Below are 27,855 nucleotides of genomic sequence, written 5' to 3' on the forward strand. Positions count from 1 at the left end.
AGCACGTGAGCGCGTTTGTCACCAGCGTCGCACAGACATCTGGGGCAACGGGACCAAGGCCTCCGACTCCTCGGCCATCCCCATTTCATTGTAGTGAACCCACACGGCACCCCAGTGAGCAGAAACGGCTGGTTTTGCGTTTCTCAGGACTTTGCTCTCTGGGACCCAGGACATTCCTAAGCACTGACGTCCTGGGTGTCATCGCTCAGCGACACAGGGAGCTGCCTCTGCCCGCGCCTTCGATGTCTACTCAAGTCGCGTCTGAGAACACATCGGGTTTGCCTTGAGTGAGTGAACCATCAGTAGACGGGGCACAATCAGCCGCTGTCCTTCCCCCCCCCACCTCCCACCCCAGCCCAGACGTCAGGAAACTGATAAAAATGGGAGCACTTTAATCAGGAAATGTCTAATTTGTCCTGTGAGACTTCCCCAAAGAACCACAGGGTCACCCAGTCAGGCAGGTGCAGGCACAGCCTGGGCCAAGGCGGTGACAGCTCAGGAGCCGGGCACGGCCACCTCTTCCTCAGGCAGAGCCCTGCTCTGTGTGGAGGACGCTTCTCTCTGAGCCACGGGAGGCACATTTGGGAGCAGGACGTGTTGTCCCGGGGAGGGGCGTGCTGTCCCGGGGTCCCCAGCTCGGGGAGGGGCGTGCTATCCTGGGGTCCCCAGCTCGGGAAGGGACGTGCTGTCCCGGGGTCCCCAGCTCGGGGGCGGTGACAGCTCAGGAGCCGGGCACGGCCACCTCTTCCTCAGGCAGAGCCCTGCTCTGTGTGGAGGACGCTTCTCTCTGAGCCACGGGAGGCACATTTGGGCTATCCCGGGCCCAGCTCTGGGAGGGGCGTGCTGTCCCGGGGTCCCCAGCTCGGGGAGGGACGTGCTGTCCCGGGGTCCCCAGCTCGGGGAGGGACGTGCTGTCCCGGGGAGGGGCGTGTTGGCGCGGCCCCCGTGAGCATGGTTCGCCACTGGACACTTACTGGCCAAGAAGCTGTTCTGCTGCATGAGGCCGTGGGCGGCGGCCTCCAGGACGGCCCCTGACTGCAGCCCCCGGAAGCGGTCCAGCCGCACACAGGACGACAGGTTGACCAGTGCGTGGCCCAGGGACAGGAGGTGGGCAGCGCCCGTGCGGCTCAGCATCCAGTCCAGGCCCCCTGCTGAGGACAGTGAGAGGGGACATGGCAGCTTCCCCCAGCACAGCGCCTGCCGGGACACTGCACAGACGCAGGGACACGCAGCTAACTTCCTGCAGGGGGAGCTAGTCCAGACCCAATCTTGTTCACAAGCAAACTGCTGCTGTCAGCGGAGTGTACCCTCCCCTTTCGTTTGCGCTCCCATGACACGGACACTGCACGGAAGTGAGAAGAAACGGTTACATCAGCGAAGGCTGGGCACGTGGGGCGGGGGACGGAGAGTAACAGAGCCAGTCTGGGCAGCAGGGAGAGTCACCCGGACTCGCGCGACCTAGGCAAGCGCCTCCCTGGAGCCAGGCCTGTGGCAGCCGCTCCTCCGCAAGGCTGAGTCCACGGACAGTTATGGAGGCAAGTCCGCTGCACTCCCGGCCCGAGGGGGGGGCGGTGTGAGGGGGAGGCCGGGGGGGTGCATCCGCGCAGCAGGTGGCATTGGCAACACCTCAGCCGGCCCTGGAGGCTGCACATCAAACGTTTTTCAGGACGAGATCCCACGAGGGCTCAGCGACTGGCTCTGGGTGAGGAGGGGCAGGGTCACAGGAGAGAGAACACAGCCAGGCCCGGACAACAACTACCGAAGGGGCAGGTGTGGGGGCAACCAGCCCCCGGGTTGGCTCTGACCAGGGCCCCGCAGTAGGAGAGGCCCCCAGGCCCCCGAGGTCCATCACGGTGGCCCCACAGGTAGTGTGAGCGGAGGTGGAGGCCCTCCCCTCGTCGGTGCAATGCTCACCGCACAGGGCTCTCCCCGGCTCCCCACGCCTCGCTCCCCAACAGCACCCACAGACGCTGGTGCAGGACTTTATGAAGAAAGTCCGAGCAGTGAACATGCATGCAAACGCACCAACTTGTTTTTACACACCCATCACACACACGTACATGCACACAACTACACTCACACATACACGCATGTATGCTCACACACACACTCACAATCACACACTCACACACACAATCACACACACTCACAATCACACACTCACACACAATCACACACACGATCACACACTCACACACTCACAATCACACTCACACACACACTCACACACAATCACACACACTCACAATCACACACACTCACACACTCACAATCACACTCACACATTCACACTCACACTCACACACTCACACTCACACACACATTCACACTCACACTCACAATCACACACTCACACACTCACACACACATTCACACTCACACAATCACGCACTCACACACACTCACACACACACTCACAAACTCACAATCACACTCACACACACATTCACACTCACACAATCACACACTCACACACAATCACTCACACACACACTCACAAACTCATAATCACACTCACACACACATTCACACTCAATCACACACTCACACTCACACACACATTCACACTCACACACACAATCACACACTCACACTCACACACACACTCACACTCACACACACTCACCATACGCCTGCAGCTTCTCAGTCAGGTTGTCTACGCTGATGTGTAACTGGCTTTCCACAAAGTTTCGTATGAACCTGCTCCTCAGGACTTCCTACAGGAAACAGTTTAACAAAAATAACGGCATCGTTTTTTCTTATTGACAATACTGGTTGGTTTACTCCGTTTATTGTTGTTCAAGAAAAAGGCACATAACATGCGTCATCTTGAAAGCGGGCCTGCACGTCCCAGTGAGCCCGGGAGGATACGGTAGGGCTTCACCTTAAACCAAGGACCGGCTGTGACCGCGAGGCCAGGCGTGGACCTGTCTCGAACACTGAAAGCCAAGACGCAGGGAGCGTGACTCTGGGCAGGTTCCCAGCAGGCCCCACGGCCTTTCCCGCGGGCAGAACGTGACGAAGGGGCAGCACTTTCCGGACCCTTAACCCTGTGACGCTCTGAGCCTCCAGCTCCCTCCACACCATCACCCTGTCACCCTGTCACACTGTGGGTCCTCTTTCCCGACTACGCCCCGCCCCTGCCTCCCCTGCTGACGCCTGTGCCGGGGGCGGTGCTCCGGGACTGCTCTCCTCGCCTTTAGGTGGGCAATGCGCAGGGACGTGCACCCTGTTCGCACCCGCACAGCCTCCCACCCTCACCCAAGCCTCACCTGCTCACCCCAACTCACTGCAGCAACGCAGCCCGATTCCTGGGTCAGCGCACTAGTCCCGAGCAAACAAGCTGCAGAAGAAGGTGTCCCAGCAACGGCTGGCGCCGACACAGCTGTGCCACATGCTCCACCACCAGGGACGCCCATCCCAGTTCGCCCAGAGCCGCACCTGCCTCGCTGGCTCCCAGCCCAGGGCCACCGCACCAGCCCATCCCCGGAGCAGGGCTCCTCTGACCGGACCGCTGACGACTGACTGTGGCTGGATGGCGGGTCGGTCCCTAACGGCAGGGCTATCCCAGATGCTGCAGCGATTCCCTCCCTCTCTCCGCCAGGGCCAGACCTGCATCGGCATCCGGCGTGGGTGCTCCGCCCTCCCTCCAGCTCCCGCCTCCTCTGCCCTGACACCTGTGCTACCCGCTCCTGGCATCTGCTCTGCAAGGACCAGACACGAGGCACGTCCTGCCTGCCCAACACCGCTCCGCGTGCTTTACACACCCCACGCCATTCACACTGCCGACCACTACTCCTCCCGTCACAGGCAGGAAACCCGGCACAGAGCAGTCCAGTGACCAGCCCGATCACACAGCACAGGGGCTGGAGGGAACCAGACGACCAGCCCCTGAGCCCCTGCTCTCATCACCTGAACTGCTCACCTGGGCACGAGAAATAACCAAACGTGAAGAGAGATGTGGCCTGTTTCTCACCCAAAGGACAGGCGTCAGTCAGAGCGGCACCCACGCCCCCAAGGGCGTGACTTCCCTGATGGAACTTCTGCAGTCGCGGGCTGCAGGCCCCAAGGAAGGGCTCATTGTACACCGCAGCCCGCGGACCTTGGAATGTATTACGTATTCAACACAGAATATTAGGAAATGATCATTGATCATTTTAATAGACCTACAGTTGAAAAGTATACAAACCACCCCAAAAAGCATTAAGTTAATATGGAACATAAAGCTTGGGTAACTATTAATAAATTATTAACAACTAGCAGCCCGATGCACGAAATTCGTGCAAGAGTAGGCCTTCCTTCCCCTGGCTGCCGGCGCCGGCTTCCCTCTAGCACCCGGGACCCGGGCTTCCCTCGCAGCCCCAGCTTCGTCCAGAAGGACATCCGGTCTAAATTAGCATGTTACACTTTTATTATTATAGATACCGTGCATGGTGGGCAAAATATTTGACCATTACAAAAAGTCCTCACACATACCCAACTGTGCGTCAGTGTTATCAGTCAACTGGGAAAGCCGCGCCCGAGGTGACCGCACACCCTTCTCTTGGACGCGCCCCCCGCCCCCCTGCCCCACCGCACGTGCTCCCCAGCCCTCAGAGGAGGAGCCACGCTCACCTGCAGCTGCCCCAGCATCTGGCCACGCCCACTGCTCTGGAAGCGGCTGGCCATGCTCAGCAGTGTCTGTGACAAAGTCCTCAGCTTGTCCACAAACACAAACGTGTGATTAGCCTGCAAAACAGAGCCCAGTGGTTATGGCGCCGTCTCAGCTGGAAGGATGGTGGCTGTGGCGCCTGCAGAGCTGAGCGCCGGTCTGCCTGGTGCCCCACTCCAAGGCCCTCGGGGCTGAGGTGTGTCCCCAAGACCTCTCGCCCAGACTCTTCCACCCACTTACCTGTCCGCCTCAGTGTGCCCTTGCTGTCCTCCTCGGGGTCCCCCACCTGTTCTCCTCGGGGTCCCCACCTGTTCCTCTCGGGGTCCCCACCTGTTCCCCTCGGGGTCCCCACCCGTTCCCCTTGGGGTCCTCACCCGTTCCTCTCGGGGTCCCCACCCATTCCTCTCGGGGTCCCCACCTGTTCCTCTCGGGGTCCCCACCTGTTCCCCTCGGGGTCCCCACCCGTTCCCCATGGGATCCCCACGTTGACCTCACTGTCTCGAACAGCAGGTGCCTCCGCTACACCTTGCTCCCAGAAGCACTGCTTGTATGGCCCACTCGACCCTCATTCGCAGCTTACCTTCTGGATGACCTTTTTCATCTCCGGGGTGTTGGGTGTGTACAGTATTTTTCCATGTAATACAGGTTTTAGGAAGGACCACACCAAAGCGCCATTTGGAGACTGTAGTATTTCCTGATAAAGCTTCAAGCAAAATGGTGCTGTCGCAATTAAAAACAGAAAGTGTTACCAAGATGGGATGCCCAGGTGAGGGGGGAATTCATTTGCACATCCATGCGCCTTGCTTTCAGTGAGTGATGGACACAAGTCTGCATTGGGCGGAGACTCAGGAATGTGGTTCTTGAGGCTCCTGTGTTTAGTGGCTCCTGTCTCATGAGCAGCCTCAGGTACCACGTTCTCATCGATATTTGGGAGAAACGGAGTGTGACCTTCACATTCCAAACGGAGCTTCGACGAGAGCACTAGGATGGCAGGGACACCGAAGACGGACACGGTGAGAAAGGGAAGCCCTGGCTCCGTCCAGAGAGCCTGCAGAGTTTGGGGGCCAGCACAGATTTTTTACATAAAACTCGCTTTATAAACTGCTACTGATTGTCTTTGCTGCACTACACAGAGCTGTGGCACTCACTCCTTTGATATGTGAAACTGCCTTGTTTTCACTCAGATCCTCCATCCCTCACGGTGGTGCAGTGGGGTCTGCCTGACTCAGCACAGGTAGGAATGAAGGCAGGGCCTGCATCGCCATAGCGATGAGTAATCAAGTGTCATCAGGCCTGAAGCCGGCGTGCGTGCCCCCGTCCCTCTTGCATTTCCCCTGAAGAGAGCATGTGGAACGGAAATGCTCTCTCCGCTGCAATCCCCGATTCCTGACACCCGAGGCGTGAAGAGCACGGTTGTGGTTATTTCCTCCACATTCACCATGTGACTCAGAGAGTACTATAAAATCGATAGGAATAATCCCATAAAATGTCAAGTGAGAGCATGAGTACATAATAAATTTAAAGCATGAATTATAGAGCTTGCTCTGCATTTTAACAACTTGCACTTTAAATTATGAGCTTAATGTAGACAGTAGCGACTTTGATTTCAGAAGAGACATATTCGTGTTTATGTGCAGCTGCCACGCCAGCGCCGGGCAGCCTGACTGAAAAGCAAGGACACTTTGCTGAGAGTGTTGGTCATGAATGGGTTCTGAATTGTGTCAGATGCTTTTTCTGCATCGATTGGTAGGATCATATGATTTTCATTTTGTTTATGTGATGTAACATGTCAATTGATTTGCAGATATTGAACCAACCTTGCATTCCAGGAATGAATCCCACTTGATCATGGGTATTTTCTCTTTAATGTATTGCTGAGTTTGATCTGTTAACGTTTTGTTGAGAATTTTTGCACCTATGGTGCCAGGTGGACACTGGACTAACGGGGAGGGGGGGAGGGGAATCACTTCATAAATTATATAAATGTCTGACCACTATGCTGTACACCTGATACTGATATAATATTGAATGTCAACTGTAACTGAAATTTTAAAATTCCAATAAAAAGGAAGGATAAAAGTTAGAGGGTGGGAAAGCAATTCCTTGTCAACCTTCTACACCAAGCATTTTGTATAAAGCAAAGTGAATGGTCAATATGCAAATTAATCAAAGCAGACATGGATTACAGTTTTCTTACTTGAGTCCTCAGGAATGTTGAATTTTTCTTTGTCACTTCCAGAGAGCTCGTGAACTCTGGGCAAGTTAAAGAACATGTTCGAGTGGCTAAGAAAAGACTCTTGCTCCTGGCAAACCATCGTCATCACAGCCTGGAAAGAACTGAAGGCTGAACGGGCCGGGTCCAGGGGGGAAGCCTGAGCACATGGAAACACACTTCAGTGAGCAGTGACATGAGCAATGCCCTTGCAGGCCTGTGGAAGCGCCCCTCCTCCCACTGAAAACACACGGCAACTGGTCAGAGGTGTGCAGTCCCTGCCGTGGCCTGTTCTGTTCTGCGAAAACCACGCAAACCACCAGGGGGTAGGTAGGGTCACACACAGCCAATCCCTGTCCACGATGAACTACTGATCCACACAATGTCACCAACGCAGACTAACGCTCTCAGGGTGGTCTCTACTGGCAAACTGCCCACACCGACGTCTCCCCTCACTGTCCCCGGGCTGACGGGCAGCTCCTCGGACTCACTCCACCATCTGCCACATCCTGCCCCCCATGTCCACACCCCACACACTCCCTCCCAGTCAGCTCCATGCCAGGCAGAGAGTTGAAGCAAAGACAAATATCACACCACTAACCTTTCGAGTTTGTTTGTATTTGCAGAAATGCCCTATAATTTTATGCCAATTATTTATATGGAAGTAACTGTCTCAGGGTTGAGAAAGCATTTACTCTCCGACTTGAGTCAATAAGCCCTGGACTCTCATTTGTGCTGACAGACTAGGCACGAACGGCCCCAGCCTCCCTTCTCAGAGAGACGCCGGGCCTGGCTTTTTGTCGTGCTGTTGCCCCAGAGCCATTCGAAGGTTTTCCCGTCCCTACATTGCTGTCTCGGGCAGCAGTTAGATGTGGCCAAAGAAACGCAGGCAGAAGGACCGAGGGCCCAGCACGCCTGAGTGCTTCCCTGAGGCCCAGACCAAACACACCTGCTGAAAGCCAGGCGCGTCCAGCAAGGCTGTGATGTTCGGCGTGTGAAGGAACTGGGGGAGGTGTTCCAGGACGTGGCTGGCTCTGGGGAGCAGGCGGCTGAGCCTGGAGACGACGTCCAAGAGGGAGCTGAGCATGCCCTTGGCTTCCGCCGGCATCAGAGTCTCGAAGGAAAACACACAACACGCAATCACCACCACCACGCTCTCCCTCCCAGGGGGTCATCTGAGGGCGAGGACCTGCTTGCTCTCGTTCTCTCCTGACCTCTTCCCCACCCCCGGCGGCAGCCCCACAGACGTCGCACAGGCCACGCCAGCTGGCACCCTACCTTGTAAATGAAGCTGCGCAGGTCCAGGTTGCGAATCACAGACACAAGCAGAGAGTACACTCTGGCCCCCGGCAGGCCACACAGCTCCTTAGTGGCAAAGCCAGCCTTCCCGTCCTCGGGAAAGGCCAGCAGGAGCCGCAGCACGTCCTGGTCACATCTCCCGGACAGAGCCACCGTCAGGGCGCCAGACAGGACCTGGTGGAGGAGGGTCCGAGCAGATGCACCCAAGCCGGGCAGCCCCACTCAGGGAGGAGCCCGAGCACCCAAAGCCCTGAATGCGGGGGTTCACCTGGAGACACACGAGCCCACCTCTGTTCCACTCACACATTTGGATGAAAATGTTTCTGAAATGTGCGCCTAATTTAAGCAATCTGCCCTCTGATGACTCAGGGCAACACATGACCACCCGCCTCCCCCCGGCCCTCCAACCCTGGCTGCTCTCAGATGGAGCGCTTGCGACTTTTTCTTCACGTTCAGCCTCAGCCTCTGCTGTCAGTTTATCACTTTCACTTCTCACAGTTATCAGTGTGAAACTATGTGTTTTCTCCTCTTTTTGCAACTTGAAAACCAGAGTTCTGAGCTTCTTATAATTTTTGAAAAGGAAAAGCAAACAAAGCCAGAAGGAGGGGCTGAGGAGGACCTGTGTTAAATCTCGTTTGTGACTAATGACCCAGTGCACGGATTTGTGCACATTGAAAGGAAATTAATTAGATGGTGGCCAGGGAGGCAGGACTGGGCAAGACGGGCCAGACACAACCTGGAGCCAACCTCCCTCGGTCCCTCCCCGGCGTCAGCGGAGTGAACAGAGTCCCTCTGGCAGGTGGGGTCCCTCGGCCTGGCCTGCGGGCAATCTCGTTTGTGACTAATGACCCAGTGCAAGGATTTGTGCACATTGAAAGGAAATTAATTAGACGGTGGCCAGGGAGGCAGGACTGGGCAAGACGGGCCAGACACAACCTGGAGCCAACCTCCCTCGGTCCCTCCCCGGCGTCAGCGGAGTGAACAGAGTCCCTCTGGCAGGTGGGGTCCCTCGGCCTGGCCTGCGGGGATCAGGCCAAAACCGGCTCTCCGACATCCCCCAAGGGGTCCAGAGTGCAAGAGGGCACTCTGCAAAGTTGCTGTTGTACAGGGTGTGGAACACAAACTCAAGTGTGCAGTTAACCAGATTCGGGGCCGACAGAGCCCCAGCAACAACATAACCCAGGGCCGAAGGTGGAATCGCACAGCCCCACAAGGAATCAGGCTCCCTCCTCTCCGGTTTTGGGGTGTGTCACCCTAGAACTGCTGCTGCCAAGTCGCTGCAGCTCGGCAGCTCCTGCATTGAGCGTCTGCCCCCTGGTGGTCAGTGCGCATTATAGCGACCAGTCAGACAGTCAGACACTTAGCATATTAGCCTTTTATATATATAGATAACGCCCTCAGAGGAGCTGAGCTGCTCTCTGTGTAGGTGTGGCTTTCAATTACTGAACAATAAGATTTTAAAGACATGAGCTTCCCTTCCTGTCCATGCTCATACTCTGACAGGTACAACTGCTGAGAAACGTTCAACCCAGCGAGGGCCGAGACCACAAGCAACTGTTCAATTGCCAGGAGCCTGAGAGCAGGCGGAACTCATCAGATGCTTTCATATCACGTCATAAAATGCCCAAACGATGAACAGTTAGGGTTGGGGCTCTCCTGCACACAACCAATAGGATGTGTCTATAACATGCAGAGATATTTCTAAGGAACTGGCTCGCACAATCGTGGGCCAGCAAGGCGACCCCAGGCATAGCTAACACTGCAGGTCAGGCCCAGAGCCATCCAGTCTCCTCTGAAGCCCTCAACTGATGTGATGCGGCCCCCCCACCCCCCCCGACTAAGGAGGGCTGCCTGCTTCACTCTAAGTCTATCCATTTAAAGGTTAATCTCATCTTAAAAAATACCTTCTCACAGACATTCAGTTTGGTGTCTGACCAAATATCTGGGTGCTGCGGCCCAGCCAAGCCAGCATTTAAATGAACCCCACAATGACTGGGATGTGCAGAAGGACATTTGCAACCTGTGAGGGGACATGTCAGGTGTGTCCAGACCTACTTCACCAATTTCTTCACAGGGGGCTCATGGTGCAGACACACCTTCACCTTCGCCAGAAGACAGAGAAGTGAGGGGATTGAAAATACGTGAAGGGCCCTGGACGGATGGCTCAGTTGGTTGGAGCAACATCTTGTGCACCAAAAGGTTGCAGATCCGATCCCCCTTCAGTGCACATAGGGAGGCAGCCGATCCATCAATGTTTCTCTCTCACATCCATGTTTCTCTCTATGTGTCTCCCTTCCTCTCTCTAAAATCAATCAACATCCTCAGGTGAGGATTTAGAAAAAGAAACTGACCGTTAGAATCACTGGCCAGAATAGCAAGCGCTTTGCAGAGATCAAAGCAAACCCTGAAAGTGAGGTTCAGAACTATGTACCTAAGTGCACACAGGTGCACCCCATGCGGGGTCCCCAGCACCCGCCACCCACACGTGCCTCCCAGCATCCCGTGTCCTGACGTAGCCGCCGCCGCCCAGAGAACCCTGCTGCTCGGAGCAGGGACAGCCCGGCTTCTGGAGGCGCCGCCGGGAAGGGCGCGTCCACGTGGCTGTGTGAGTGAGGCCCTGCTACTTTGCTCAGTGGAGAAGTGCTCCCTGTGGGCAGCCAACAGCTGGACTGAGGATCTGATGCGACGAAGGCACAACCGACCGGCCGTGCCGGGAGTCCAGGGAGACGGGTATCAGCAGTGGCCACAGGGACACACAGGGCGCTACCTGCTGCCATGGGACAACCTAGGAAACCAGAGCCCAAGGGTCGCCTCCTAAGGGACCCCAAGTGCAGGCAGGGTCTGGGGACACGTGCAGGTTCATGGACACACATCATGATCAAAGCGCGTGAGTGTATCGTGTACTTGAATGGCAGGAATGCGAGCTTTCTCATAGCCTCCCGTGCCTCACTGTCCAGCAGTTAGGTGACCACAGTGACGTCCACTGTCAAGGAGGCAGAGGGAGAAGCAGGGACGCAGGGATCAGCTGGCAGCCATCTGCACAGCAATGTCCCTCTGCACAGCCTCCTGAGATGGGGCACCGGCGACACCTGGTGGCAGCATGCTTGACAGGCAGCAGCACCAGCCTAGGTCAGAGCCTGATGGGAAAGGGCCTGGGGGAGCCCGACTGTCCTAGCTCCAGCCGGCGGTCAGCCTCTTCCTTAGCCAGTCCTGCCCTGCTGCCTGGAGATCCCACACGGAATTTGATCACAGCTGCATACAGGTGCTCTCTTACCATCTCACCCCCCACCCAGGCACTGGGGCCTCTCCTACCACCTCACCCCCACCCAGGCACTGGGGCCTCTCCTACCACCTCACCCCCACCCAGGCACGTGGCACTCAATGAGCCGCCTGTTGGGATTGTCCTTCAAGCAGACGCTCTGTGACAGCCACAAAGAGCGTGCTGATGCTGTCATTTGAATTCTGGGTTCCTAGCTCCGCTCTATTTCTTTCTTAGTACAGACTCATTCTTCATTAACTGATCTACCTGCCACGGTTTGCATTTAGCCCCAATTAGCCAGAATCCTCATAAAATTTAACACATGAAATTGGGGTCCAGCTGATTGTCAATAAAAATGTTCACTTGAAAGCCATCTTCATGGTGACTGCTCTGGAAGGTTCTCTATGGGGAAAGTAAACCCCCACCTGGCCGAAGTGCTGGAAGGGCAGCTAGAAATACCTGCTAAGACCCAGGTGCTTCCCAGTGCAGCATGAGGTTCACCTGCCTGCCCCGCCCTCCGTGCGTCCCCACCCCCTAGTTCAGCCACCCTGCGGGGCCCAGCTCCTCACCACAGCCCACCACACTAGTGGTCAGACGGCACAGCTGCTCTCTCCCTAAAGGAGGCCAGAGCTCATTCAGACAGTTTGAGGCGTGTGGGGGTGTGCGTCGGGGCTAGAATCCCTGGAGTAAGTATCGTCGCCAAGTTCATCCTTCCTCACCCCAGGAAGGCCACACTGTGAAACTAAGGGCCCCAAGGTCTCGGCATCAGACAAGGGCACCTCAGTTCCCTCTGCCTCCGGGTGGCATGGATCACAGCAGCCCAGCCCAGTGTGGGAGGGCGGGAGGGCAGGCCAGCAGCCCGGGTGCCCGAGGGCGGAAGCGGCCACACTGTACCTGTGAGCGGGAAATATTTGCTTCCAAAATACTGCTGATGGTGTCGTCTGAGAAGGGGGCAGAGCGAAGCTCCTCGGTGAAGGCGGTGAGGTTCCTCACCAGGTCTCTCACTCTCACATCTGAGAAACAGCAGCGGGAGACACAGTACAGTAACGCGTGCCGGGCTGGGACTGAAACGAGGTTCGACGCCAACACCTGGCGAGGCCCTTTCCTTCTGCAGCCGCAGCCACGCCAACACCACATGGTCTTACTGACCGAGCCCTGAGCCCCGCCCCGCTCCCCAGAGACGGCAGGTTCACCGGTTCACCGGAGCCCAGCAGCCTCGGGCTCGGCGGCTCTCCCCGCTCTCTCTGAGACCTGCACGTTATAGATTTCCTCCGGGAAGAGGTTCCCTTAGGAGCAGGACCACGTGCCTCCCTTCCCTCCATGCATCTACTTATCTACCGCTTTCCACCAGAGCAGGGTCATGGTGGACTGCCGGGGGCCCCAGGCCCGGGCACTAATGCCACAGGCGCCTGTGAACTGCCAGAGTGAGGGCCACGGGTCCCCGCGTGGCCTGGGAGCAGGGCGGGTTTGGCAGCAGGATTTGAGGACCTGCCTCCTTCACCCCAAACCCCTCAAGCCAGCCGAGCTCTGAACTGTTATTAATCACAACAGCATGACTTTTCCGTTTTATGTTTTATTTTGATCATATTTTTGTGTGAGAAACTGAACTTCACTTTTAATCACGCAACTTGGAAGAACCACATACTTACCCACAGCTCCTGTGAGACTGCTAGGAGAAGTCATCAAATTCCCAGGAAACAAAATCTTTTCGAGCCTCTGGGCCAACCTGAAATGGCAGAAATTAAAGCTGATTTACACAAGACGCAACGACAGAGGCGGTGCGGGCGGGGGGCTGCCTGGCCCCGGGAGGGGAGCGACCACGAAATGGCGCCTCCACAGAGTCTCACACCACAGACATGTCTCCTGGCACTCTGTGTGGGCGACCACGCAGTGACACTGCGCCCCAATCCTTGCTGCAGGCCCCCCCGCCCCGCAGGGCGTGATGGGTCTGGGGAATAAGGATGCCCATTGCCCTGGCCGGGGGGCTCGGGCGGTTGGAGCGTCGTCCTGTGCACAGAAAGGTGGTGGGTTTGATTCCAGGTGGGACACATATCCAAGTTGTGGGTTCAATCCCCAGTCAGGGTGCATGCGGGAGGCAACCAATTGATGTTTCACTCTCACACCACTGTGTCTCTCTCTCCCTCCCTCTTCCTCTCTCTCTAAAGTCAGTAAGTGTGTCCTCCGGTGAGGATTAAAATGAAGGGGTGGATGGAACACAGGATGTCTCAGGAACTAGGAGTCGGAAGAATGCCTCGCTCCAGCAGGACACCAAGTGCCCGATTTCCCCTCCTGTGGTTTGTACTTTGAGAACATAAAACAATGACTCCACTGTGAGGAAGTCATTTGGGAACCTCTGCCTGTAGTGTCGGGTCTCAGCATTCTGATCCAAGCCCGTGACCACCCACAAAGCCTGAGAGCTAGCGCTGCTCTCCCATCTCACGTCAAAGTCACGCAAAGTCGGACTTAGAAACACAGGTTACTGTGCACTCGGTAAGGGTGCGGCCCACGCTGCTGTCTTCAATCCGTAACTGAAGGAAACCGGGGTGCAGGGGGCCCACTGACATACGTGTGCAGGCGCCGCGGGGCCCGGTCCCACGCGGGCGGGCACGCACAGCCCCGGGCGGTGGCGCTCTCCAGGTGGCTCCTGAAGCGCCGCAGGGAGCGGGAGAGGTTCCTGCGGAGACCCTCACAGTCCAGCTGACCGGGCGCGGACCACACCTTCTCCAGGTCCTGGAGCAGCAACGAGAGTCAGAACGCAGCTGAGTCAGGTGTCAGGTCTGAGCCCACGTGCTGGGAGGTTTCAGCTCATTTTCCCAGAACGAGAGAAACCGTGAGGAGCCAGGCAGTGCCGAGAACGCGGCTGGAGGAAGGCATGGCCCTGGGGCTCCGCGTGACACCCCTCACAGGAAGGCACCTCCAGTTCACAAGTGATAACTACCTGTAGCCCTGACTCCCTACACCACCGTGCACACCGTCAGCAAGCTCGGGGGGCCCACCCTGCTCCCCACACCACCGTGCACACCGTCAGCAAGCTCGGGGGGCCCTCACTGCTCCCCACACCACCGTGCACACCGTCAGCAAGCTCGGGGGGCCCACCCTGCTCCCCACACCACCGTGCACACCGTCAGCAACCTCGGGGGGCCCTCACTGCTCCCCACACCACCGTACACACCATCAGCAACCTCAGGGGGCCCACCCTGCTCCCCACACCACCGTGCACACCGTCAGCAACCTCGGGGGGCCCTCACTGCTCCCCACACCACCGTGCACACCATCAGCAAGCTCGGGGGCCCCACACTGCTCCCCACACCCAGCACCAGCAAGCTGCACGGGCCAACCCCATGGACATGAAACTCTGACACATGAAAGACAACCAACCTGGTAGAGGTCATGCAGCACAGGGACCCCCTGCAGAGCAGACACAATGAGCCACCTCATCCCACCTGGCTGGCAGCTCCAAGCAGCACACAGGGCATCACTGGCCAAGGACGGGTTTTCTGCCAGAGGAGACACAGAGAATAATTCCTCACCCATTTTCTCCGCAAGGAGCTGCTCTCCCCATGTCATTTCTTAGAGACTCAAAGTGATACAAATTCAGAGATTTCTTAAATCGTCAAAATGAACATTGGAACACGAGGGGAGAGCTGTGGCGTTTGAGTTCCAAATGTAACTAGTTACTCAGTTTCCTGGGCCTCCCCGATGGACAGAAATGCATTTCCCTATGTTCCCTCCGTTTTCTCTGAAATCTTGCTTCTCTCCCCAATCTCTACATTTTCTCTGCCCTCTCACTTCTCTCCTCATTCCCCCCATTTTCTTTGATTTCCCACTTCTCACTATTTTCTCTGATCTCTCTCTTCTTGCCTCATTCTTTCCATTTTCTCTAATATCTAGCTTCTCTCCCATTCAATTTACTCAGCAAAAATTCAAAGCCATAACTCAGCAAAAAGGCAAAGCCATGACTTGGCAGAAATTCAAAACCATGACTCAGTCAAAAAAAATCAAGAGCCTAACTCAGCAAAAAATCAAAACCATGGCTCAGCAGAAATCAATATCATGGGTTAGGGCCAGGGTTAGGGGATTAGGATTAGGGCTAGGGCTACCATTACAGTTAGGGTTAGGGTTAGGGTTTAGGATTTAGTGTTAGGGCTTAGGGTTAGGGCATGGGTTTAGGACTAGGGCTAGGGCTAGGGGCTAGGGTTTAGGGGTTAGGGTTAGGGTTAAGGTTCTCACCTGCTGTCCCTGAGCAGAGATGGCAGTGCCCTTTCAGTCCCAAAAGGAAGGACAGTGACACACTGATCAAGGTTAGGGCACCCAGCCTGCATACTCATAGGTCACATCCAAAAATCTCCCCCACCTCACATCCTCACAGCCATCTCTCCTCCTGACAGCACCCGCTGGGTCTCCGCCCCTGCTCACCCCTGCACCACCTTCCTCTCTGAGCCTGGGGCTCCCCCTAAAGGGGGCTGCTGCTATGGGTCCTCCGAAGGCTCAGGTCACATGTAGGGCCTCCCCCCAGCTCACTCCCCAGCTCCAGCTCCCCACAGTCCCCTGCACCTCCTGCACCTCCTGCACCTCCTGCACCGTGCTGCCTCCCCTCCGACCTGCCTTTCGGGGCCCGGCCTCAGAACACCTGCAGCCCCGGCACAGGGCCTTGCACTCCTGCCCCCAACTGTGCGGACCGACAGGGGCTCATCCCAGCTGCATGGACCCCTGGCACGCACATGCTGGGCCAGACTGTGCAGGGCTGTGCTCACTTCTTGTCCGGGTCACTGTTCTCACGCAGTCATTTCTGACATAATTCAAGTATTAGATCCGCAGGAGGAAATGACAGCTCTCCTCCTGCTTCAAACTCAACTCAGTGGCATGCAAATAGCTACTCCATTTCCAGTAGGAAAGTCACTGGGCTGCCTGCGCCCCCAGATGCTGGAGAAGCAGCCATGCCCACTGTAGCCCATTCCGGCCCGAATCCTATCGGTACCTTCTCTGGGCCTGTCACCGCCTCCTGCTCTACAGAACGAAGCGGCCGTTTGATATGGAAAGGAGCGACAGGTGTTTTTCAGGCAGCTTGCAGATGACATACTTGAGTTTTCTTGTTGTGAAATGTAAAAATTCAAAATTAACTTTCTGTTACTAATGTAACTTCAAGTATGCTACATTAATTTAGCAGCTGCAGTGCAGAATGACAAAACGCACATAAATTCAGGTATTATTGAATGTAAATTCCTTTCGATGCCCTCCCACTAGCTGACTGAAATGTCAGCATCATCATGCCTCCGAGCGTGGCTGGGCGCAGGGTGCCACATAAGCTGGCGGGTGCGCCTGGGCACTGAGGCTCGACACTGACGGTGCTGCCCAGGCCTCACACCCCCACCCGGAAACACTCCCTTTCAGAAAACAAGACCCTCCGTGGCCAGCGGGTTTCCTGGGAGGCAGCCGGCATTTCCTTCGGCAGCAGCACAGAGGGGAGAGCTCACTGAGATACCAGGAGAGGACTTGGCAAGCAGGACCTCAGTAGACGAGTTAATTCATTTACAACCCAAGCATTTAGTCATTCATGGCACAGGTGCTGGGGAGGACGGAGACGGAGGGAGTAAGCAGCAGACCCTGCCCTTGGGAAGTCAGACGGTGGTAGGAAAACCTGAAACATGAGCGCTGAGTGCCCTGCATTCAGGTGACCGCGTGGGTCCCTCGGCACACCTGGGGGAGGGGAGGAAAGAGCATCCTCTGTGCCAGGCACAGGATGTGCACCAGGTGCCGACGTGGCCGCTGCCTTCAAGAAACACGACTCTGGTAGAGGAGGGAGCTGTACAAATACTAGTGAGCACACTGGCATGGCATTTGACAGAGGTCTGCTCAAGCCACAGCCAGCGAAGGGTGGAGGCAGGCCTCCTGGAGAGCCACCCCAGCTCCAACCCCTCAGGGCCTCGGCCACCAGGCTAGAAACTCAGAGGCGTCCACCGTCTCGCTGACAGCCAGCCCTGGAGACCGGGGCGTGAGCAGCACTTCCCACGGAGCGGCCCACCTGTGAGCGTGAGCAGCACACGCAGAACCAGCGTCCTCGATCTCTGCAGGGTCCCCACGGCTCCCGCGGGCTTCCAGGGCGGCTGGGAATCCCGGCACATTCTGGCAACACTCGGGAGGAAAGAAATGCCATTAACGGGTGAAGGTGTGGGCCTCGGCATCCTCCCTGTGCCCGGGAACAAGTGGCAGCACAGGAGTGGGGACTTGTGAGCCTGGCACCGCGTACACCGCCAGGGCCTCCTGCTCGACCGCAGGCACCGCTCTCAGCCTGGTGCGCCCACGCCAGGACCAATGAGCTCAGTGCTGTGACCAATGCACTGGCCGGGCCGCTGCAATCCTCGAGCTGCTGAGAACGGGCTTCTGCGGAGTTGCCATGAGCCCCTGCAGATGACAGAGTCTGAAGTCACCTGACACCTCTGAAGGCCAGCCTCAGGGGAGCCAGGCGGGAGAGCCGAGCATTGCTCCAGAGACAACAGACAAAGGTCTACTTCTCGGCTACAAGAAAACATAGACGAACTGGAAGAGAAGGTGGGCTGAGCCTAGTTATTACTGAACTGTGTTTTAGCCACAGAAGGACAAACATGTAATTTATCTTTCTGGCCAAAAAAAACAAAAACAAAAAACATGACGGTGTGTAGAGCCATTTACTAATCACCATCAGGTAATATATATTTTGATAAATCATGAGGTTTTAATTATTATATTTCAGTTGTGCCACATGATCGGGGCCTGGAGCAAGAGTCACTATTCAGTCTCTGCACAGCCACGAGGGGTGACTTTCATTCTTGCTCAGATGTGTTGTTCTGAGTATGACAATGCACTGTCCCTGTCTCAGGGTCCCAGCCTCTAAATGAGTGAGGTCGAGGCCAGGATGTCAGACGACAGCATGGCTGCAGAGCACCGGTGACCTTGCTCATCACACACAGGCTTCGACGGGCAGGTTCCCACCAGCTCCCAGGGAGGCGCTGGTCCTGTGAGCTAATCACTGTGGTGATTAGTAAATGGCTGTACACACCGTCATGTTTTTGGTGCTCGGGTCTCCTTGCACCAAAAGGCTGCAGGTTCAATTCCCAGGCAGGGCACATACCTAAGTTGCGAGTTTGATCTCTGGTTGGGGCCCTTATCAGAGGCAACCGATCAATGGCTCTCTCTCGCTCTCGCTCTCTCCCCCACCTCTTTCCCTCTCCCCCTCTCTCTCTAAAAAATCAATAAAAACTTATCCTCAGGTGAGGATTTCAAAAAGAAGAAGAAGAAAGGGTGGCCTGGGACAGCCAGAGCATCTCTGAGACACCAGAGCAAGTCCTGCAACCTCAGGCAGCAGACGAACCCGAGCCTGACACATGCAGGGCTGAAGCTTCTCAGAGCAGGGTTCCCCGACCTACCATCCAGGGGCGGGGGCAGTGCTTGGAGTGGGTCAGCCACGTAGCGTGAGGTTGAATCTAAAGAGGGAGGAAGCCAACCGCTGCCTGGCCCCTCGCAGTGGCCCGGTAGTCACAGCTAGAGGCAGCGTTTCCTGTGGGAGGTGTGTGGCCTCTGTCTCCCTGTCTGACACAGCGTGACCTGTGGCTGCTCCAGCACATGAACAGAAAGGCTGTGTATCGACCGAGTCTTGGGACAGGTGAACAGAGTTAAGAGGTTTTTACTGTTGAAAATAAAATAATTTACCTTTGAAAATTTTTGGATAAATTCAAATTCTATTTGCAAATAAATGAGTCAGACAGTGAAAGAGACTGGACTTGACTCGCGCCATGGAAGCCGCCTTCGGACAGAAATGAAGGTGAAGTGAGGACACGGGCCCTGGTCAGTGTACTCCCTGCCTGTCCTGCTTTACAGCCGCTGTGGTAGGAAACAGCAAGTGAGTGTGAAATACCTTTCATCTGCCAGGACTTCCTGCCAGGACTCCGTCCACGCAATTAACCCCTTCACGCAGCTCTCACACGGTGCCGGTGCCGGTGTGAGCAGGTCAGGAGAGGCGGTCCTCTCTCGCTGGGCCTTCTCCCCTTTCTCTGACGTGACACTCTTCCCAGCGGCTGCATTAAGAAAAAGCTCCAGGGCGGGCTGGAGCACAGTTTCTGCGGAGCTTGTCCACTGAGGGTTGTTCAAGAGCAGCTCTTTCCGCAGGAGCGCTGCCCCGCTCAGCACGCTCCGGGCAGCTTCTTCCAGGTGCCGAGGCGTCGCTGCCCGAATCAGAGAGGAGGTGAAAGCCCAGGCTCCACTCCCGGCGCCTCCACGGGCGACCTCCACAGCTGTCCCCAGGGCTCTCAAAAGGGCGTCTGCATGCTGAGCCCACGTCAGCCACAGCTGAGAAACATTCAAGTCGTCCTTCTCTAAGGGACCCCACAGAGCCACGGCCAGGTCAGCCACCCTTCCCAAGAGGGGCCCCATGTCTGTGCTGTCCCGTGACCACGTTTCATCCAAAACCAGGGCCACTGCGTGAGCATCCCGAGGGAAACCATGAGTGGAAACGGGATTCGGACGTAGGAAGTCTGTCTGGTTGGTGATGTGATTTATAGAAATTAAGCAATCTAGGATTTCTTCCCATACGCTGACAGAATCCATGGAAAATATTTGAGTTCCGTTGTTAATTGCTACCAGAAGATGTTCCATGTCTCCCAAATTGATTTCCCCAGAAGTTAAAAATTCAGCAATTTCTTCTGAAATATCAGAAAAGTCCCTGGACTGGTTCACATAGGACAATATGCTAGATGACATATTGAAAATACCAGAGTCTTGGGAAATATTAGGTTTGATCCCAATCATCCCAAAGGCCAAGTCCAGAAATGGCATCAACAAGTCATTTATATTTTCAAATACTAACTGATCCACTTTTTCCAAAGCAGTTATTTCATTCACAACCTTTCCAACATTCTGTTGCAAAGTGGAATACAGAGAATCAACGAATGTCATGGTGTCATGGGTACCCAGGACAGGATGAGTTTCCAACGCAGCGGCCACCTTCCGGGAAACTTTCTTGGCGAGCTGGAGCAGCGCCACAGTGGAGTTCACAGACGCGGCCAGATCCCTCATTTCCGCACCTGCGCTCGCCAGCACGCCTAGAGCACCAGGCATTTCCGGGAGGGGTTCCGGGACGGGACGTCCTCCACCAGCTCTTGAGGTAACACCAAGAAAGCTCTTAGTAGTTTCGAATGTTGCTCTGTTTCTTAGAGGGAATGAGTGGTTTGTGAAGGAAAGCAGATTGGTCAGGTTAGCAAATAGAACCTCTCGGAGGGAAGGACACGAGGCATGGAGGTCCTGGTTGGGAGAGTTTAAAAGAGAATCCATAACAGTTGCTATCTCTACTGAGGCTTCTCGCATGTGGTGAAGAGCTGCCTGGAGCTGGTGGCTGAGCTGGGAGAGGTTTGCAGAACTATTCATGTGGAAAAACAACTGACTTACCTGGGTAAGAAACTCCAAATTATTTTCAGTCTTATTTTTCACAGAAGTTTTGCTTAGCAGTCAGGTTAGCAAATAGAAACTCCAAGTTATTTTCAGTCTTATTTTTCACAGAAGTTTTGCTTAGAAGAGCATTAAATAAATCTCGCAGGAACTTCCATCCTCGGTGATTATCAAAATAAAAGTCTGAGTGGTCTGACATGAACCATCCTTTGATTAGGTGATATATAGTCTCCTTTAAACTTGAAAAAATGCTCATCAATTTTTCTTCTTTCATGTAGGTAAGAAATTGGTCCACTTTCGGAATTTCTAAAACTTTATCCTTTGGGACAAAGCTGTAAATATATATTTTTTTATTTCATGTTTAGCAATGGAAAGATTAAAACATATAGTTATTATTTTTGTTTTATACGAGCATTATGGGGGGATAATACTGACTGGTTGCTGATGCTAAAATACATCGCCGATGAAAGTTAATATTTGTTCCAAACAAAATAAAGCTTGTTGGCAAGCTTCAAAGGGATGGAAACGGGTGTATGGAAAAAACATGTGACTGTTAGTTTTAAAATTTTTGAATTTTGTCAATTCCCAAATATAAACATCACAGTAGATAAACTGAAAATAATAAACTCCTCAGTTGTGATTAGACAGTTATTACAATAATTTGAATTATGACCATGATATATATGCGTAAGTACTTAAAAACTAATTTTAATTTCATAATTATATTCATAACCAAAAAAGACAAGAAAGTAGAGTAAGTGACTAATTGCCGGGGCTAAGCAGTTTCTATGTATGTTTAGTAGTTAAACAACAGTCATCAGTTACTTTACCCTGACGTTTCAGTAAGATGTTCCCTAGGCCACAATTCACTTCAAAGAGCTTCCACAGGGCCAGGCACAGTGCTGCTCGTGGCAGGTGCGCCGAGGGAGGTCAAGTGGGTTGAATGTGTAACGACATATACTACACAGAAGCAGACTCACCTCATCTCTGCAACGAGGTCGTGGAGGTCTTTCAGAAAAAGAGATGTTTTGTTCTCAGAATTTTCCTTTTCTAAAAAGGTGAAGAATGTTTTCAAAAGCTGTCCCATGGACTCCACTATGCCTCCTAGAGGGAGAAGTACCCTCTCACCCTTTTCTAATGGTGTCTGGTTCAAGGTGAGGTTAATGAGATTCAGGATCTGAAGGTCAGTGTCACTTAAGTTCCAGGCTGCTTGTTGAGAGCCCGCAGCTAAGTTATTGACTGAATTAATTAGGAAGCTTTTCAAAAGCAACCTAGCAACTGAGAAATTGGTTGACTGTTCTTGGTTTACCAGGTGAGCAAGAAGGTCAATGTGAGAATCATCTCCTCTGGAAATGTTTTTGAGATTAAACTCCTCAGTTGCAATTAGACAGTTATTACAATAATTTGAATTATGACCATGATATATATGCGTAAGTATTTAAAAACTAATTTTAACTTCATATAACAGAATTTCATAATTATATTCATAACCAAAAAAGACAAGAAAGTAGAGTAAGTGACTAATTGCCGGGGCTAAGCAGTTTCTATGTATGTTTAGTAGTTAAACAACAGTCATCAGTTACTTTACCCTGACGTTTCAGTAAGATGTTCCCTAGGCCACAATTCACTTCAAAGAGCTTCCACAGGGCCAGGCACAGTGCTGCTCGTGGCAGGTGCGCCGAGGGAGGTCAAGTGGGTTGAATGTGTAACGACATATACTGCACAGAAGCAGACTCACCTCATCTCTGCAACGAGGTCGTGGAGGTCTTTCAGAAAAAGAGATGTTTTGTTCTCAGAATTTTCCTTTTCTAAAAAGGTGAAGAATGTTTTCAAAAGCTGTCCCATGGACTCCACCATGCCTCCTGGAGGGAGAAGTACCCTCTCACCCTTTTCTAATGGTGTCTGGTTCAAGGTGAGGTTAATGAGATTCAGGATCTGAAGGTCAGTGTCACTTAAGTTCCAGGCTGCTTGTTGAGAGCCCGCAGCTAAGTTATTGACTGAATTAATTAGGACGCTTTTCAAAAGCAACCTAGCAACTGAGAAATTGGTTGACTGTTCTTGGTTTACCAGGTGAGCAAGAAGGTCAATGTGAGAATCATCTCCTCTGGAAATGTTTTTGAGATCATCCAAAAAGGTATTAATATCTTTAGTCAATGTTGAACTCTCACTGGCCAGAAGGAGAAATAATATTTGTATTATTCTGGACTGCTCTTCACTTGCATGTTTACGAAGCCAGTTTTCTGTGACGGATGGAAAACCTCCGGTCATTTCTGATGACGGCAACGATGATGAATTCAGGCTTTCCAAAATGTGGACAAGTTGCTCAGTCATTTTCTGAAGAGCCACTGAGTTAATCATTGGAATCTCTTCATTTATGTTAGAGAACAGGATTCTTCTCTTGAAGCTGAGGTTTGGATCTTTCATGGCTTGTTCAGACTCAAGCCACAGATCTTCAAACTTGTAAGCTGTTTTATTATTTTTAATAAAACTTGATAGTGCTTTGAAATGCCTTCCTAGAAGGTTTGCACTCAAAAACGTCATGAACAGAGAGACTACAGAGCGAGTACTATTTCCTAGGCTCTCATCCCCAGAAAGTGACTGTATCACCCTTCCCAAACTTAAGGGAAGGTTCCTAAGAGATGCCTCTGCGCCTTCATTGTTAAGGATCCTGTTTAAAAGAGCTAAGTTGTCAAGAATGTTTTCATCTGATGTAGCTTTTGTAAAACTGACGTTTCTAAACTTTTCTATGATTTGTAAAGCAACTTGCTTCAGGGGGCCAGGGGGACAGAGTCCAGAGGTGCTGCCCTTGCTCTGATTTCCAGAGAGGACAAATGGAAACACCTTCCGCCTAACTTCTTGCACAGTTTTCACAAGCGAGGTTTTCACGTGGAAGACTTCAGACAGCTCTAGAAGAATGGAGCTCCAGTCCACTAGCTCATGAATTACGCAGACCATTTTCTTAGTTATTTCCATCCGTGAGCTTTCATTTGAACATTGTGAAACTTCACCCGGGGGAGACAGGTGGAGGCGGTCAAGTATACTAGCCACTTTGCTGTAAAAGCGGCCATTACAGGCCTCTAACTCTGGATCCTGCTGAAATGCAGATATTGTGTAATTCCGGCACCAAACCACAGGAAGGCAAGTTACAGCCTGGGCAAGAACCCCTGGCTTATCTGACACTAATTCAATGGTGTCCAGGAGAGTTTTCATCACAAACATAAAGTCTTCCTTGGTGACATGAGAAATGCCTATGCCATGAAGGACTGTGAAGTCGTAGACATCCTTGAGGGCTTTGGTGACGTTCTTGTCCACCACTCTCTGCAGGAGCCTCACAGCGTGAGGGAGGGCATAGTACAGATCCACCACAGCATCCACGTCCTCTCTGGGAAACAGGCGTGACAGCCTCAGCAGATGATTGACATTCCAAGAATGGGAGCTGTCTACAAACTTCTCCATCAAGCCAACAAGCAACTTGACCCCCAAACTGTCAGTACCTGGTCTACTGATATTCTTTATAAAATCCATTAGGCTTTCACCAACTTGTTCGAGTTGGTCTACCAGAAGGTCTATGTCGGTCTTCTTTAGGGTGAGCAGGAAAGAAGCTATCTTCTTTAAAACTTTATTATTACCTGGATATTCTGGAATATTGTGATGGACTGGGGACATTAGGGAGTTGAACACATCCCTAATCAATTGAATACCAAGACCCACAGCTCTCATTATTTCATGTGGAATTATCTGGGGTGAATTTTGGAGATCATCTGATAAGTTGAAGACAAGGTAACTTGCTAAATGAAAAAGTGAATTACCTAAACGATGTATATCCTTTTCCTTTGGACTGGCAGAAAATACATTTAAGAACTTTTCAGCTTTAGAAGAGAAGTTATTTTCCAGAATGTTAGGGAAAATATCTTTCACAAGTTCTTGAATTTCTTTCCCCAGATCTACTAAATGCAGCCAAGTATTTTGAAATCGGCTAGGAATTTCTTCTGACATTTCTATGGGTCTTAGAATTAATTCAGTAAAATGTTTCCAGTTGGATTGAGATGCAAATTCAAAGTCTCTTGTTAAGTTGTTGATAAGCATACTTACTTGGTTTGTGGAATTATTTAAAAGAGTTAATAAAATCTCCAATTTTGGTGCCTTCTCTTTTTCAAATACTGCTGTAAGTATAACATTTAGGAAGTCAGTTACATTTTTTAAGTAAATAGCCATACAATTTATATTTGACTTATTCAATGAACAACCAGATTCCACTGTATTCAACAGCCAAGTAACAAGTGTCAATGTAGAGTTAATTTTGTTTTCCACATCACTGAAATGCTTCAAAACACCCTGAAGAGGGCTTTGTGAAAAACTAGGGTTATAGGCCACATACGAATGATTGAAGATGTCCACCCACTCAGAGCATCCTTTCAGTCTACTCACGATGTCCTCGGAGGAAAAGAAGGAATTTAACGTGGCCAGAATATGTAACACCCGCTGTGAAGTACTTAAATGTAATAAGCCATCTTCCAAAATAAACTCAGTGATGTTTTGGAAACTATCAGCACAGGACAATAAAGTATGGTCATGTGACACATTTCTAAGAAATAATATTGTTTCTCTTAGGTCAGTGATGATGCTTTCAGAGTTTACTTCATAATCCGTGAGGTTATTTAAAAGAAAGTGATTGATCAAGTGTGTATGTCTGTCTCTACAGCCTGAGGTATTGCTTAACCCTGTGAACACATCAAGCACAGAATACAAAAACTCCCTGCCTGCTCTTGTGTTGAGCGGAAATGCCTGCAGCTGACTCAGGGCTGTGTCCAGGGTAGAAAGGGATTTCTCCACCTGGTCCGGGAGGAGCAACTTGACTCTAACCAATGCATCACGTACTGCTCCCCAGTGGTCCCTGAGATCCCGAAAATCGTCCCGGTCATGGAAGCCGCCACCTTGAGTCATGTTTTTCAGCAGGTTTAATATGAGTGTAGCAGGGCGATGAATGGGAAATATTCCCTGGCAACTTTCAGAAATTTTCACATCACTTTCCAGTTCACCCAAAAGCTGGGTAAGAGCGATATGAAGAGGAGTGAAAACATTCACATCCAGCTCCAACATCTGAGCTGCGCTTCCCCAGATTTCAGCCCACGCCTGAAGCCACAAAATGGAACAGTGAACAGCCATCCGCTCACTGAGCACGCTGCCATCTGCGGAGAGGTTTGAATGAATCTGTGCCCACAGAAGAGTAAGCGGAGGCCCTCCATCTACTGAGTAACTCATAGAAGAAGTGATTTTATTATTCAAAGCAAAGCATTCATTACCCAACAGGGTTCCTACTGAACTGTTGAAGAGCTGGTTCACATACTGAAATAAAGAAATACGAAAATCTTCATCCCCCATGAGCAGCTGTTTGAGGCCGGTCAAAGTAGCGTGGATCACTTCCAGCTCTGGGCGCTCTGCGGACAACAGGGACTGGGCTTGAAGCTCCAAAAAGTTGAAAACTGAAAGCAATTGCTGACAATAAGATACTTCAGAAATTCCCCCAAGAAGTTCTGTTGTCTCATATAAAAATGCAAATGCTTTGCTGATATTTTGAAAATTAAATTGCTTCATAATCTCAAAAATGTGCTTCGGGGTTTGAGTCAGGAAAGAGAGCAAAGACTCTCTCCTCTGGATGCCCACTAATCTGTCAGTGTATTGGTGAAATGAAGAATAAACCCGCAGAAGAAAAGCTGAATCTGGGTCCTTACAGACATTTTGATAGATGTGAGTCAAAATGGTATCAACTTCTTGTTTTTGCGGTTCAGAAAGGGCCGAGAAAAGAGCAGATCCATTCCTCACAGCATAGACGGTGGCCAGAGCCTCCGAGACTTGCTCCTGCCTCAGGAACCCAAGTTCATAGAGACTGTGGATTATAGATTCACTTAGGCGAACAAAATCCATTTCCACAGCTGGTGATTCAGGCCAATCCGAGTGAAACAACTTGGAAAAATTAAAGCTTTTACTAAGAATCCTCTCATTTTCTAGAACAGAAAAATTTGAAAGTGTAGACAAGTTTTCGAATTTAGTTCTCTTTCCTTTGGAAATGCCGTACGTCCACAATTCCAGGAGCTTGGGGTTAATTTCAGAAAGTACTGTTTCCATAAATCTCAAAATATAGCTTGATTCCTTCTTTTTAAGAGTGTGCATTTTTTCAATCACCTCTTTGCCAAATTCCAAAAGTTTCTGAGCATCAAAACCAGATGGCTCTCTTCCTAAATTCTTTAAGTGATTTATCCAGGAATGACTGGCATTGAGAAGAGTCTCGGTGGGACCGCTGGGTGAGTCAAAAGGGTTAGGCAACAACAATTTCTCCAAAAATTCCACAAAGGACAAAAGAAAGTTCATTTGCTCATCCTCAAGGGCATCCAACTTCTTTTCCTTCATGAGATGTTCCTTTGTGGCATTTAAGACCCTACAATATTAATAGAACTGTATTGGTATCAGAAAAAAATAAAGATAAATTCAACCTATCAAATTTTCAAGATAATAATCAGATTTATTGTTAAAGATAAATGAAATATTTACTAGACAGTGTGTTTTCCCAGTAGGAATTATATGAATGTGAGCATCTGAACGTGTTTAGAACTCCACAATGCAGCTGCCCGTATTTAGCTAAAACCCTGCTTGCTGCACCAAAAACAGCCCATTTTCCTCCGTATGGCTGTTAGAGACAGAGCTGCTGCTTATTTATGCAGAAGAACCTTAGGGTGTGATTCCTCATCACATCTCAATGCCTTGGCTGCAGGGATGGAACCCAGGGCAGCGTGAGTCAGACACTGGCCAGTGCTCTGAGGACCAGCGTTCGGTCCCTGTTCTGGAAGGCAATTCCTATGCCTCCCACCATGACAACCTCATGGGGTACTTTTCCTCTAAGTGTTTATTTTTAAAATATACACCTTTAAAACAAGAGTTCTGCCACAGTAGCAGCTGAGGAGACAGGACAGGCCCACACTTGTGAACGGAAGTCCTGACTCAGGAGCGACAAGCCCATTG

At 52.1% G+C, this 27,855-nt stretch overlaps 1 protein-coding gene across 1 annotated transcript in view; it reads right to left on the minus strand.

Moving 5' to 3' along the window:
* Nucleotides 1-27,855, minus strand: part of ABCA13 (ATP-binding cassette, sub-family A (ABC1), member 13) — a 132,498-nt gene that overhangs the window by 86,072 nt on the left and 18,571 nt on the right. The window contains exons 9-23 of the mRNA XM_014530520.1: nucleotides 22,577-27,274; nucleotides 20,909-21,170; nucleotides 19,313-20,850; nucleotides 17,444-17,553; nucleotides 14,800-14,918; nucleotides 13,988-14,151; nucleotides 13,071-13,147; nucleotides 12,316-12,434; nucleotides 8,142-8,336; nucleotides 7,813-7,977; nucleotides 6,849-7,023; nucleotides 5,232-5,371; nucleotides 4,615-4,728; nucleotides 2,627-2,717; nucleotides 975-1,151 (exon numbers count right to left, since the gene is read on the minus strand). Coding sequence (XP_014386006.1) covers nucleotides 975-1,151; nucleotides 2,627-2,717; nucleotides 4,615-4,728; nucleotides 5,232-5,371; nucleotides 6,849-7,023; nucleotides 7,813-7,977; nucleotides 8,142-8,336; nucleotides 12,316-12,434; nucleotides 13,071-13,147; nucleotides 13,988-14,151; nucleotides 14,800-14,918; nucleotides 17,444-17,553; nucleotides 19,313-20,850; nucleotides 20,909-21,170; nucleotides 22,577-27,274 — 8,144 coding nt within the window. The remainder of the gene's footprint in view (nucleotides 1-974; nucleotides 1,152-2,626; nucleotides 2,718-4,614; nucleotides 4,729-5,231; nucleotides 5,372-6,848; nucleotides 7,024-7,812; nucleotides 7,978-8,141; nucleotides 8,337-12,315; nucleotides 12,435-13,070; nucleotides 13,148-13,987; nucleotides 14,152-14,799; nucleotides 14,919-17,443; nucleotides 17,554-19,312; nucleotides 20,851-20,908; nucleotides 21,171-22,576; nucleotides 27,275-27,855) is intronic.

The sequence above is a fragment of the Myotis brandtii genome, unplaced genomic scaffold (genome assembly GCF_000412655.1).
Source record: "Myotis brandtii unplaced genomic scaffold, ASM41265v1 scaffold743, whole genome shotgun sequence".
Taxonomy (NCBI): Eukaryota; Metazoa; Chordata; class Mammalia; order Chiroptera; family Vespertilionidae; genus Myotis; species Myotis brandtii.